This window comes from Plasmodium gaboni, chromosome 13 (assembly GCF_001602025.1).
Source record: "Plasmodium gaboni strain SY75 chromosome 13, whole genome shotgun sequence".
NCBI classification, from domain to species: Eukaryota; Apicomplexa; class Aconoidasida; order Haemosporida; family Plasmodiidae; genus Plasmodium; species Plasmodium gaboni.
Window position 1 is genome coordinate 231,113 of NC_031493.1, and position 13,223 is coordinate 244,335.

General features: G+C 18.4%; 6 protein-coding genes across 6 annotated transcripts; 2 read left to right on the forward strand and 4 right to left on the reverse strand.

Annotated features, from left to right (window-relative positions):
- Window positions 1–136: 136 nt before the first annotated feature.
- On the reverse strand, window positions 137–982 carry PGSY75_1307000 (putative exosome complex component RRP40; the record flags this gene model as incomplete). The annotated part of the gene is made up of 2 exons (XM_018787135.1): window positions 137–221; window positions 381–982. Coding segments are annotated over 2 exons (687 nt in total), but the record flags the coding sequence as incomplete, so codon positions are not given.
- Window positions 983–2,272: 1,290 nt separating this feature from the next.
- PGSY75_1307100 (putative U3 small nucleolar RNA-associated protein 6) lies at window positions 2,273–5,278 on the forward strand (the record flags this gene model as incomplete). Its single annotated transcript, XM_018787136.1, has 1 exon — window positions 2,273–5,278. The coding sequence occupies one exon, from the start codon at window positions 2,273–2,275 to the stop codon at window positions 5,276–5,278; it is 3,006 nt and encodes a 1,001-aa protein (XP_018639878.1).
- Window positions 5,279–5,847: 569 nt separating this feature from the next.
- On the reverse strand, window positions 5,848–6,828 carry PGSY75_1307200 (putative DnaJ protein; the record flags this gene model as incomplete). The annotated part of the gene is made up of 1 exon (XM_018787137.1): window positions 5,848–6,828. The coding sequence occupies one exon, from the start codon at window positions 6,826–6,828 to the stop codon at window positions 5,848–5,850; it is 981 nt and encodes a 326-aa protein (XP_018639879.1).
- A 944-nt stretch (window positions 6,829–7,772) lies between these two features.
- On the forward strand, window positions 7,773–9,665 carry PGSY75_1307300 (putative DEAD box helicase; the record flags this gene model as incomplete). The annotated part of the gene is made up of 1 exon (XM_018787138.1): window positions 7,773–9,665. The coding sequence occupies one exon, from the start codon at window positions 7,773–7,775 to the stop codon at window positions 9,663–9,665; it is 1,893 nt and encodes a 630-aa protein (XP_018639880.1).
- A 329-nt stretch (window positions 9,666–9,994) lies between these two features.
- On the reverse strand, window positions 9,995–11,379 carry PGSY75_1307400 (hypothetical protein; the record flags this gene model as incomplete). The annotated part of the gene is made up of 2 exons (XM_018787139.1): window positions 9,995–10,581; window positions 10,806–11,379. The coding sequence occupies 2 exons, from the start codon at window positions 11,377–11,379 to the stop codon at window positions 9,995–9,997; spliced, it is 1,161 nt and encodes a 386-aa protein (XP_018639881.1).
- A 902-nt stretch (window positions 11,380–12,281) lies between these two features.
- Window positions 12,282–12,548, reverse strand: PGSY75_1307500 (hypothetical protein; the record flags this gene model as incomplete). The annotated part of the gene is made up of 1 exon (XM_018787140.1): window positions 12,282–12,548. The coding sequence occupies one exon, from the start codon at window positions 12,546–12,548 to the stop codon at window positions 12,282–12,284; it is 267 nt and encodes an 88-aa protein (XP_018639882.1).
- Window positions 12,549–13,223: the final 675 nt, after the last annotated feature.

The window sequence follows — 13,223 nt, forward strand, 5'->3', positions numbered from 1 at the left end:
TTTCATCAGTAAAATAAAGAATTAACAATATGTAATATACATATGTATTTATTTTTATAATATACACGATTTGTATTATATATATATTTTTTTCGATCATATAAAGAATGCTTTAATTAATATTATAAAAAATTACCTGAGCTCTAGTTTTTCCAAATGAATGCTTAAGTGCAATGTGAATTAAATTAATTTCCAACGGATCGTTTGCCTTAATCCATATTCTAGATATAAAAATAAAGAAAAAAAAAAAATTAAAAAAATATTCAAAATATACAAAATATACAAAATAAAAGATATATACAAATATATACATATTGCACATATACATATATTTGTTTTATATTTTTCACATTATATATTTTATTTTATAAAATTCGAACCGTCCATTATGTCCTACTGCTATTTCATATTTTATATCTTGACCAATTAAATCTAATATGTAGCATCTGTCTCCGATAAGGCTTTTTGCACAAGCAATATTAACCGAAAAAACGAATCCGTCAAATAATTCTCCTAAATAATTTTCATAGTTTATCCAAGATTTTACATCTGATGAATTGATACAACTAGTTACAACACTATTATTTTCTAAATTAATTTTTTCAACAACCATATATAATAATGTACCATTTAATAAATTAGGAAAGCTACTTTTGGTTGCATATTTAAAACTATCAATTTTATGTATTATACATTCACAATTACAATTAATATCCATTTGATAATAATCTAATTTCTTCGTCTTTACAATACCTATTACTAAATCACCAACTTTAGGTATATATTTATAGCTAGTATTCATAATATCATATTTATATGGATAATATGGTGTTTTCAATAAAATACCAGAACATTTACTTCTATATATATTTTCATATTCATTATCATGAATTTTTTCAAAATTATTTTCGTTCATTTTTTCAAGTTTGTCCTTCTCTATTGTCATGTGAGTCCCACTTATTATCACATCATCTTCTTCCATTTTTTTTTTTTTTTTTTTTATTATTTTAAAAAAAAATTCAAATACTGGAATGCATATTTATCAAACTGAAATAATAGAAATAAATCAAAATAAAAAATATATAAACATATACATATATTTATAATATATATATATATATTATTACGAAAAAAAAAAAAATACTTATATATTATATTATATATATTATCATATGGGCTTAAAAAAATATAGGCATATTAATTACATGTGATTATGAAAATATATGCGACAAAATAATTTATTAGATTATATAAATATATATGTATAATATATATATATTATATATATATTTATAGTATTTACGAAAAAAAAAAAAAATTAAAAGAATTATTATAGAAAAAAAAAATGCAGCTTTGAAAAGCAAAATTAATATAGATGCATTTGTTTTTAAATAATATATATTTAAATAATTACAACGTGTATTTTTTTTTTTTTTTTTTCTTTCTTTAAAACCTTGTAAACTTATAAAAAAAAAAAATAATGAAAAAAAGATGAAACATAGTTTTATAGTAATTGATGAATATATACGAATTATATATAATTTTCTATAACAATTTTTTATAATATATATGTATGTATATATATATATATAATATATAATATATAATATATAATATATATATATAATTATTATATTTAATTTCTTTTTTTTTTTTTTTTTTTTTTTTTATAAATATGGAAAGCACCAAATTATCATATATTTATTGATATATGGAAATATTATGTTTTATATATAATAAGAAAAAACACATATTAATACCCCAAATGTTTGTTACTTTATAGGCTTTTTATAGATGTCAATTTATAATAGAAATGTAAGATAAAAAATTAGTGTTTATATTTTGTTTATGTTATTTGTTTTTCCCCCCAATAAGTTATTAAATAAATTAATATAGAAATATATTTATATATGAGATATAAGAAAAACATCGAAAGTAACATCGTGGAACGTTAATATTGATTTTTTTATTTCCTGAGTGCGTATATATACGTTTTTAAAATAAGGCCAATAGTTAATAATTATGTATTTGATTTTTTGTTTGTTTTTTTAATACTTACATATAATATATATATATATTTGAATATATGTATGTGAAAAAATTATGAAAATTAAATAAATTCTTTCACTCATAGTAATATAAATATGCTTTAGTTTTATAATAAAATTTTTTGATGTTAAATCATCAGACAATTATAGCATTAGAGTTGTATATCGATTTATTAATTTAAAATTATACTTTATATATTAATTTATTTATAGTTTTAATAAGAATGGACAAAGTATGTAAGATAATAGAAAATATGATATATGAATTTAATGATCTGAAAAGGAAAGAATTATTTAGTGATAAAGAAATAATAGCCATTGCAAATAAAAGAAGACATCATGAATATAGAATTAATAGTCCTACATCAGTGTTATTACATTTTATTTTGTATTTAGAGTTTGAAATGAATTTAGAAAATTTAAGAACAAAAAGGAAAAATGAGAAAAAAGAAAAACTTATTGATGAAATATTACAAAATAAAAATTTAATAAAAGATCATTATAAGGAATTTTCTATATTAAAAAATAAAATGGAAGAAGAAAAGAATTTTGATAAATTTAAAGAATTAAGAAAATTATTAAATAAAAATGAAAATGAATCTAAGAAATTTAAAAATAATGTTTTAAAAGTTGAAAAGAAATTACAAACTTTATTAGGATATAGTTTATCTGAATATTCATTAATTAAAAGAATAATTAATATATTTGATGTATGTTTAAGAAAAAATTATAATAATATTTCTTTATGGTTACAATATTTTAATTTCTGTTTTATAAAAAAAAAATATGATGAACTTGAAAATGCTATATTAAATAGTTTAAAATATCATATAAAAAATGAACTTATATGGTTAATTTATTTATTTTATTTTTATAATATAAAAAAAAATATTATACAAACAAGAATGTTATATCTAAGGGCAATTCTATTTATTCCAGATAGTATTTATTTAAATGTGCTTTATTTCCATTTTGAATTTGATGTTTTTATGAAATTAATAAATAATTATAAAAAGAAAATTGAAACAGATATACATCAGATAAAAACAAATGAACCGAATAATAATAATCATATAAATGGTGCAAAGAAAAAAAATAAAAACGATGAACAAAAAATACAAAATATTCATGGCTATTATGAAAACGAAAATAATAATATCAAAGTAAATGTACAACAAAATAAGAACGATATTGATAATATGAAAGAAACCATATGTATTAATAGTACGAATGACACACTAGATATAAGAACAACGACAAACATTAGTAATAATAATAATAATAATCATAGTGGTGCTTCCAGGGGCAACATCAATCATAATATAAATAATTCAAATAATAATAAATATTTAAACGATAGTAACAATGTAATACATTTGAAAGATTTACAAATAGATCATGTGTATGGAGAATTTTTAAAAACCAATATGGATAATATGAATATTATTAATAGTAATCATATATCAGAAATTAAGGTTAATGCAGATGATAATAATGTTGAAAATTATTTAACCTCATTTGATAACAATATTTACAGTGTTATAAAAGAAGAAGATAAATATGGACTTGATGTTATCATATTTTTAATTAAAAAATATATGAGTACTCTAAGTAGCGATAAGAGCAAATTACATATCTTCGTATTTTTACTTTTAAATTCCCTTTTAAAAATGGAAAAGAATTCTTGGATCAAAATGTACACAAGACAATATGATGATTTTAAACAAGTAGTTTTAGATTCAATTAATTCTTGTAAATTTGAAGAACCTTTTCTTTATTATTATTTTTTTATAGAAACTTGTGTGAACTCTTGTTATTTTGATTTTTTTGAAGATACAGAATTTACTATTTTAAAGGATGAGTATTATAAAAGATCAATGGAAAATATAGAAAATAAAAATATTTATAAAATTGAAAAATATTTTAAATATGAACATGTTAAAAATTTATTAAAACAACTTTTCAATATGTTTGAAAATGAATTGATGATTTATTTCTTTTGTATTATACTGACAAATTTATATGATAATATTAGTGTATATAATAATATATCAGAAATATTTACTATTGATATAAATGTAAAAAATGATATATTAGAAAAGCAAGATGAAAACAAAGAAATAAATAATACATATAATACAAATAATACAAATAATACAAATAATTCAAATAATACAAATAATTCAAATAATACAAATAATAATGATCATTTAGAAAATAATATATTAGATAATACAGATACAATAACAAATAATCCAACTGTAAATAATATTAATACCACGAAAAATATTTTACACTATATGAAAGAACCAAACTTAACATCTCATGAAGATTTAGAAATTTTTCATTTCTTAAAAGATGATATATTTCTATGTAGTAATTATAAATTTCATAAACTCAATATGGATTTTATTAAAGAAAATAATATAAATACTTATGATCTTTTATGTAAACTTAATTTTATAACACATGTATGTTTGATGGAAAAAAATCATTCTCAAATAAGTTCAAATAATTATTTATTTAGTTATGACAAAACGAATAAAAATAAAGATATTCTTTCCTCTATCTTATATTTCTTTTTATTTAACCCCAAAAATATGGTTCAAAAGGTAAGTTATCAGAAAGGAAAACATAATGAAATAAAGGAAGAAAAAATGTCTCCCAATTTTATTTTAAAGAAAAGGAAACAAACCAAAGATTTTTTGTCTTCACCTTCTATAAATAAGAAGGTAAAAAAGGAAAAACAAAATAAGGCGAAGAAAAAATATGAGGTCAATATTTATGAGAATGATAGTGATAACAAAAGTGTCAGCGATACAGATGAAGAAACTGATAACGAAAGTGATGAAAAAAATGATAAAAATATTCAAGATAATAATGATAATAACACCAATACTAGTGATGAACAAGAAAAAACAAATATATACCTAAAAAAATCAAAGAATACACAATTAATAAAAAAAAAAGAAATCCAAGAAAAAGAATTTTTTATTATAGATAAATTGCTTTTAGCACTTACTAAAAAAATACATGTTCTTGTAAAAATACATATTATCAAATGTATTTTAACTATTATCTTATATTTAGACAATGAAAATATAAAAGCATGTCTTAGTATGACAATTAAACAGGAATATAAAAATATAATGAAAATTAATGTGAGTGGAAAATATTCTAATGAACTAAATGAAATGATAAGTATATATAAAAAAGTGTACTTGGAATAATACGAGATATCTTAATAAGAATTAAGGATATATATATATATATATTTTTTAATGTATTTATTTTTCTTGTTTTAAATTATTTACATTTTAATTTTCTTTATTTTTTTTAATTAATATTTTTTATTGTTTTAATTTTTTTTTTTTTTTTTATATTTGTATAAACTTGGATAATAATCAAATCACTAATATTAATGGGTGATAAATTATATAAAAATACTAAAACATTAACATTACGCATTTGTAAAATTTGTATGGCTTTTTATTTAAAATTAAGAACAAAAAAAAAAAAAAAAAAAATATAGAAATATAAAAGAAAGGTAAAATGATTACCATGACTGTTTATATGTAGTTATGACAAAATGTATATAACATAAACAAAAAAAATAATGTAAGAATAAATAAATAAATAAATAAATAAATAAATAAATAAACAAGCATATATATATATATATATATATATATATATATATATATATATAAATATTTATTTATTTATATATTGCTTCTATATACATCCTAATATATCTTAAACAAATAACATTACACATTTATTTTATCCCATATATTTGTTAATTTATCTTCCTCTTTTTGTTTACATCAATTTGATCATACGTTAATGGAACATTTTTCAATTTTTGTTTTTGTTCTTCTGTTCGTTCTTGTTTTTTTTTATTAATATTTTTATATAAATGAAATTCTTTTTCATCCTTTAGATTTTCTTTTTTATAATTTTTCCAATTATTAACTCTTTCATCTCTTCCTTGTTCCCATAACTTTTTTTCTTTTTCTTTTTCCATTTCCTCTTTAAGTCTTTCTTCTTCTTTTTCTTGAACATATTTCATATTGGCTAGTTTACATTTTTGAGCATATTCCATTTTCTCTCTTTGTACTTTTAATAAATTTTCACATTCTTCATTAATAAGTTGTTGTATTTCTTTGGTTATTTCATATTCTTCTTCGCTTTTATTTAAATATTCATTTATTTCGTTAATTTTTTTTTTTTTTAGTTGATGCTTTTTTATTATATTCTTTTTAGCTATTTCATAAACAGATTTATACTGTTCTTTAATGTCATCTTTTTGTAATTCCTCATAAGCTCTAGTTAATATATGAAAGGCATCAGCAGCTTTATCAATTTTACATTTATCAGGATGAATTAATATTGATAATTTTCTATATCGACTTTTTATAAGATCCATATTAATATTTTCATAAATTCCAAATATTTCAAATGGAGAACTATTCTTATGTTCTAAAATACGATTTATTTCTTTCCCTGCATCTTCTTTATTTAATTTTTTATCTTCAACTTTCTTTTCTTTATTGGATGTTATGTTTTCAATGTCTTGTAAAAAATTGTCCAGTAGTTCATTCATATCATCATCATCATTATTATTATTATTATTCAATTGGTTTTCATCACTAGCATTATTTTTTTCATTCTCATGTGTATTATCATTTATATTATCCTTCATATTATTATTCGCATCAATATTCATTTCCTTTTCAAGAAAATCCTCTTTACTGCTACCATCTTTCCCTTCTTCCATTATCTAACATTTATTATAAAACAAAAAGAAAATAAAATAATAAAAATATGGACCAACATGAAAATAAATAAATACATATATATATATATATATATTATATATATCTTCTTTTTATATATGCATTATTACTCCTTTTTATTATAGTCATAAAAAAAAAGAAGAGCATAATGTATCCATTCATTCAAAAGGTATATAAAAATAATTTTTACTATACTATTATTTTTTTTATCTCATAAAAAAATTAAAACATATAAATTTCATGGCAACATCTTTTTTTTTTCTTTTTTTTTTTTTTTTTCAATAAGGAGGATGAACAAAAAAAAAGTATTACTCAAAATAAATACATCACACGGTAAGGATATCATAAATAAAAAATAAAATATATTAATGCCAATTTTTTTTTTTTTTTTTTTATATATATTAATAGATTTAATTTATATATATATATATATACTTCCTAAAAATTATAACCATTAAAAAAAGTATACATCATAGTGCTATAATATAATATAATATAATATACATATATATATATAATATATCTTATATATATACAAAATAATTATTCATATATAAATATAGTATCATATATAGTTCCATAGAGTCTATTATTTTTAAAGGTATAAAATTGAACATTTATAATATATATATATATATTCATTCATTTATTTATTTTATTTTTTTTTTTTAAATGTTTTTATCTATATTTATAAAAAGATTTATTATTTAAAAACTTTCAAATGATGAGATATAAAATATGTAACACATTATATAATGTTAAAATGTCGTGATTCATTTTCTTTTTTTTAATTTAACTATTGTATTGTTTTAAATATATATATATATATTTATATTTATATATATTAAAAAATTATTAAAGGACCTCATGTTACATATTATGGTCAACATTATTTCTTCCTCTTTCTTATAAATATTGTCATTCCATGAAATTTTTTTTTCTATTTCAGTTGAGGAATAATTATTCCATCTTTTTGAATAGGCCTCTACAAGTATTTACATTAAATGCTAAATTAATTAGTCATCTTAAAGTGAACTATAAGCATGAGTTATTAAATTATAAGTTGAGAAAGTTAACATATGTTAAAAAAAAGAAAAAAAAAAGTTATCATAATTGTGATGAAAAAAAATATATTACTACATTAAATGAAACTGTTAATCTAAATGAAAATCACAGTGACATTAAAAAGGATAGTATATTAAAGTATACACCAGACAATCATATAAAAGATAATATTATTAAAGAAGAATTATATAGAGAAAATAACGAAAAAGAAAAAGAAGAGAAAAAAAAATCAAATGTAGATGAAAATAAAAATGTAAATATTAATGATCAGAATGAACAAAATAAAGATTGTTATAATAAGTTATTAATAGAAAGTTGTTGTCATATAGATAAAGATGTAAAAAAATGCTTATTAGAAATATTTCAGTATAAAGAATTTACAGATGTTCAAAGAATTGTATATAATAATATAATAAAAGAAAAAAAAGAAAATGATTTATTAATTCAAGCAAAAACAGGAACAGGGAAAACAATTGCATATTTATTGTTATCTATTAATGATATAATAAAAAATAAAATATTAAGTGTTCATACTCTTATTATAGTACCAACAAGAGAATTGGCAAATCAAATATATAATGAATGCAAATTATTATTAACATACAAACATAATATTAACGTCTTAACACTTACAGGAGGTATAAAAAGAAGAGATGACCAATTAAATATAAGAAGAGTTAAACCAGATATTATTATATGTACTGTCGGACGATTATTAGATCATTTTGAATCTACTTATTTATTTAATACATTATTTGAAAATTTAAAAATGTTAATAATTGATGAAGCCGATCAATTATTAAGTTCAGGATATGAAAATGATATTCATCGATTATTAACATATTTACCATCTAATAGAAGAAATATTCTTTTATCAGCTACATTAGGATATAATTTAGATGAAATAAGAAAAAAAATGTGTAAATCAGATTATATCTATTTAAATTGTGTTAAAGACATTTCTAAACATACAAGTGATCAGTTAAGACAATATGTATTATTTCATAAAGCCATTGATACTACTATTATATTATATAACTTATTAATTGAACATATGAGATTAAATCAGTTTACATATAAAATTATCGTTTTCTTTCCAACAGCTAGAGCTACTTCTTTTTATGCACAATTTTTTATAAACCAATTAAAAATGTCAGTTTATGAAATACATAGAAAAAAAGAACCGGCACATAGACAAATCACATCTAATAGATTTTCTATGGAATCGGTTGGAATTCTATTTACATCAGATATAAGTTCTAGAGGATTAAATTATCCAGATATTACTTTAATAATTCAAGTTAATACACCTATATCTAGAGAACAATATATTCATAGAGTTGGAAGAACAGCTAGAAGTAATAAAAAAGGAATGGCTATTATATTATTAAATGAAGCAGATGAATTATTTTATCAAGAAATTAAAGATTTAAATATACAAAAATTAAATGCACAAAATTATACTTTAAAAAATACAAACTTGTCAAATTATTTATCCACATGGATGTCTAATACACAATTACTATATTTAGCATATGCATATTATTCTTCTATATTAAGGTTTTATAAAACCAAATATACACATCTCAAAATTAATGATGATGAAATCATTGATGCTGTTAATAATATGTTACTTTCTACAGGATTAGTTGAACAGCCTTATATTTCTAAAAATCTAGCCACAACTTTGAACATGCAAAATAATGTAAAGCTTAAAATAAGGAAGGATTTGGACGACATCTTGTTATTATAAAATAAAAAAAAAAAAAATAAAAAAAAAAAAATATAATAAAAAAGGATAATAAAACATAATAAGATATCAAATTATAATTACAAAATAGAAATATATACATGAATATAAAAAAGAATAAGCATAATAAGAAAAAAGAAAGAAAAAATAGATTAATTTGATCATAATATATATATATATATATATATATATATATATATATTTGTTTATTTTTTTTGTATATAATAAATTTTCCTAAAACCATCCATTAATTGATATATACTTATATACTATATATATATATATATATATATATATATATTTATTTATTTATTTATGTATTTGTTGCCTTTTCAATATATATAAATTATATTTTTTTCGATAAAAAAATATTTTTTTATGTTGTGATCATAACATATACCATTAAATTGATTGCCATCCATAAAAAACGAATTAATAATTTCAGCATTAGAATTTATTTCCAGAACCTTTCCTTTTTTTTCCTCTTCACTTAAATCTTTTAGTAATATTACAAAATTTATATTATTAGTGCAAATGAATAAAGGAGAATAATTTCCGTTTAAATACAAGAATCCAGTTTTTATGTAGGTATTTCCTTTCTTAATTAATTTGATAATTCTATTTTCTTTTGTTACACATGCATATATAGTTCTTGTATTATCTTTTTCATATATACAAATATTATTAACATATGATAAGGAATCCATATCTATAGAAATCATAGTTTCTATATCTTTATTTATGTAATACATACTACATGTATTCTCTTCATATATATTACCTGAATCAACAATAAATAAATTATTATTTTTACTATCATATAATAAATTATTTATCCCTTTGAATTCCTTGTCTTCATATTCTTCTGTGTATAACTCGACCTTTTTCTGTTTATCTATGATCATTATGCATTTAGTAACTTCAAAAAAAAAAAAAATGTACATATATACATATGCGTAACATAAAGGACAATATATAATATCATATATTACAGTCAACATATATATATCATATATCATTTATATTCATATTTACGTTTATATTTTTTTTTTTTTTTTTTTTTTTTTTTAACTTGTTACTATTCATAGTAATGATAAAAATAATATTTGAAAGAATTTTTTAATTTTTTTTCTTTATTATTACTAGGATTAAATACATAGAAATTATAATCATTATCTGAACATAAACATTCTGAGGAAAAATCAATACTAACATATTTTTCTTCTTGAATATTTTTTTTTTTCTTTTCCTTTTTTAGTGTTTTTGTTTTATCTCCTCTATTTATTATATTTTCTACATCATCAATGGAATCGTAATATTTTTCTCCTTCCTCATCATTATCCTTTTGCATTTCATATGAAAGTTCATTTTGTTCTCTTAGTCCTTCTTTTCTATAAGAGGATGAAGAAGATATTGATGATGATGATGACAAGGAGGATGAGGATGATGTTAATGAGCGTGATGTTGCTGATGTTGATTTATTTGTATTTTGTTTTATATCATCTATTAAAAAATTATATCTTAGTATATCCCCTGTACTTGTTATAACACATAATTTTCCTTCTACATCTATACAAGGAGAAAATATATCTATATCATTTTTATAAAAAATTTGTATACTTGTGTTTCTTTTGTTATCTTTTTTTTTTTTTTCTTTTTCATCTGTACAATTATTAAACCAATTGTTATTATTATTTTTTTTTTTGTCACTATTCATTTTTTTTTTTTTTTTCTAATTTACTTTAAATATTATTTTAAAATGTATATTTGTTATTTAACACCTTCATTCAATAAGATTCATTATTTTATTTTATTTTTTTATTTTTTTCCTCATCATATTTTAATAAAAGATAATTTTTAAAGGTCTATATTAGGAGAGTAATTTACGTATTTTTTTAAAATAAAAAAATGAAATATGCACATATATAATATCAATAAGACAATAAATAATAAATAATAAATAATAATTCCTCATTTTGTTTTAATATTTTTGAAAAATAATAATTAGATATATTTAATGTCTTATAATACTACATTATAAATATTTACCTACACAATTTTATGAATTGAAATATATTATGTACCTATAATTTTATGTATTTTTTTTTTTTTTTTTTTTTTTAAAGAGACAAAATTATTTATATTGTAATTTTCTATGTTATATGATCATAATTTTTAAACAAAAGTTTGTACACAATAATTAAATATAAATAAATCAATATATATATATATATATATATATATATATATATATATATATAATTCATTATGCTATTTATACACAAATAATACATTCAATATGTTCAAATTATGGTGAGTCTTAATAATTATATATAATAAAAAAAAAAATGAGAAAATAATATATATTTTGTATTTACATATATAAAGATGAAAATAAAAAGTGGACAGACGAAATGAAAACATATGTAATATTTTTAAGAATGTATGTGGTTATATACCATAACATACATTATTCAACATATATATATTAAAAAAAGTGAAAGAAAAAAAAAAAAAAATTAATTTGAATTCCTATAATTTAATATAAAAAATGAATAAATAATAAATATAAAGAAAAACTAAAAAATTAAACATTAAATAAAATGATAAGGTAAAAGATCAAATTGAATTACGCTCTTTTTTGGTAGTATAGGTCACATTGAAATTAACATCACTATATGTTCTTAAAATGAATTTTTTCCTGCACATGTCAGTGTCTGATAAACATAATTTTTCTTCAGGGAAAGGTCGTTTTAATTTTCCTTTTTTTTTTTTTTTTCTCCTATTTTTCCTTGAGTTCCTATTTTCACTTAATCCTATAAGATTTAATAAAGATTCTTTGTGCGTATAAAATAAATAACTACACACTGAAATTAAAGTGAACATTTTTATTAATATATAAGAAAAATACGGTATATATTATATATGTTTATATAAAACAAATATGTATATATATATATATATATAATAATTATATCCTATTTTATTTTTTTTGGTTATCTGTGTTTAAAAAAAATCCACTAAAAAAAGTAAGAATTGCTATAACTTCAAGTTCAATCAAACATGGGTGACAAGTCTTATTTAATATAAACTAGGTAATTACCTCACTGTAATATTATTTTCTGTTATTCTTAATAAAAAAAAAATAAAAACATATAATGTTATAAGAGGAAAAAAAAAAAAGAAAAAGATATATATATATATATATATATATATATAATATAAAAAAAAATTTACATATAATATATATTATATATATTTATATGTATTTACCTTTTTTTATTTTTAACATTTAGACAGAAATTTAATATAGAAAAAAAGCACGTTAGGATTTTCTTTATAATTTAATACTAGTGTACAAAAAAAAAAAAAAAAAAAAAAAAAAAAAAAAAAAAAAAAAAAAAAAAAAAAAAAAAAAAAAAAAAAAAAAAAAAAAAAAAAAAAAAAAAAAAAAAAAAAAAAAAAAAAAAAAAAAAAAAAAAAAAAAAAAAAAAAAAAAATAAAAAAAATAAAATATAAAAAAAAATATAATAAATAAAATAAAAAAAATAAAAAAATATA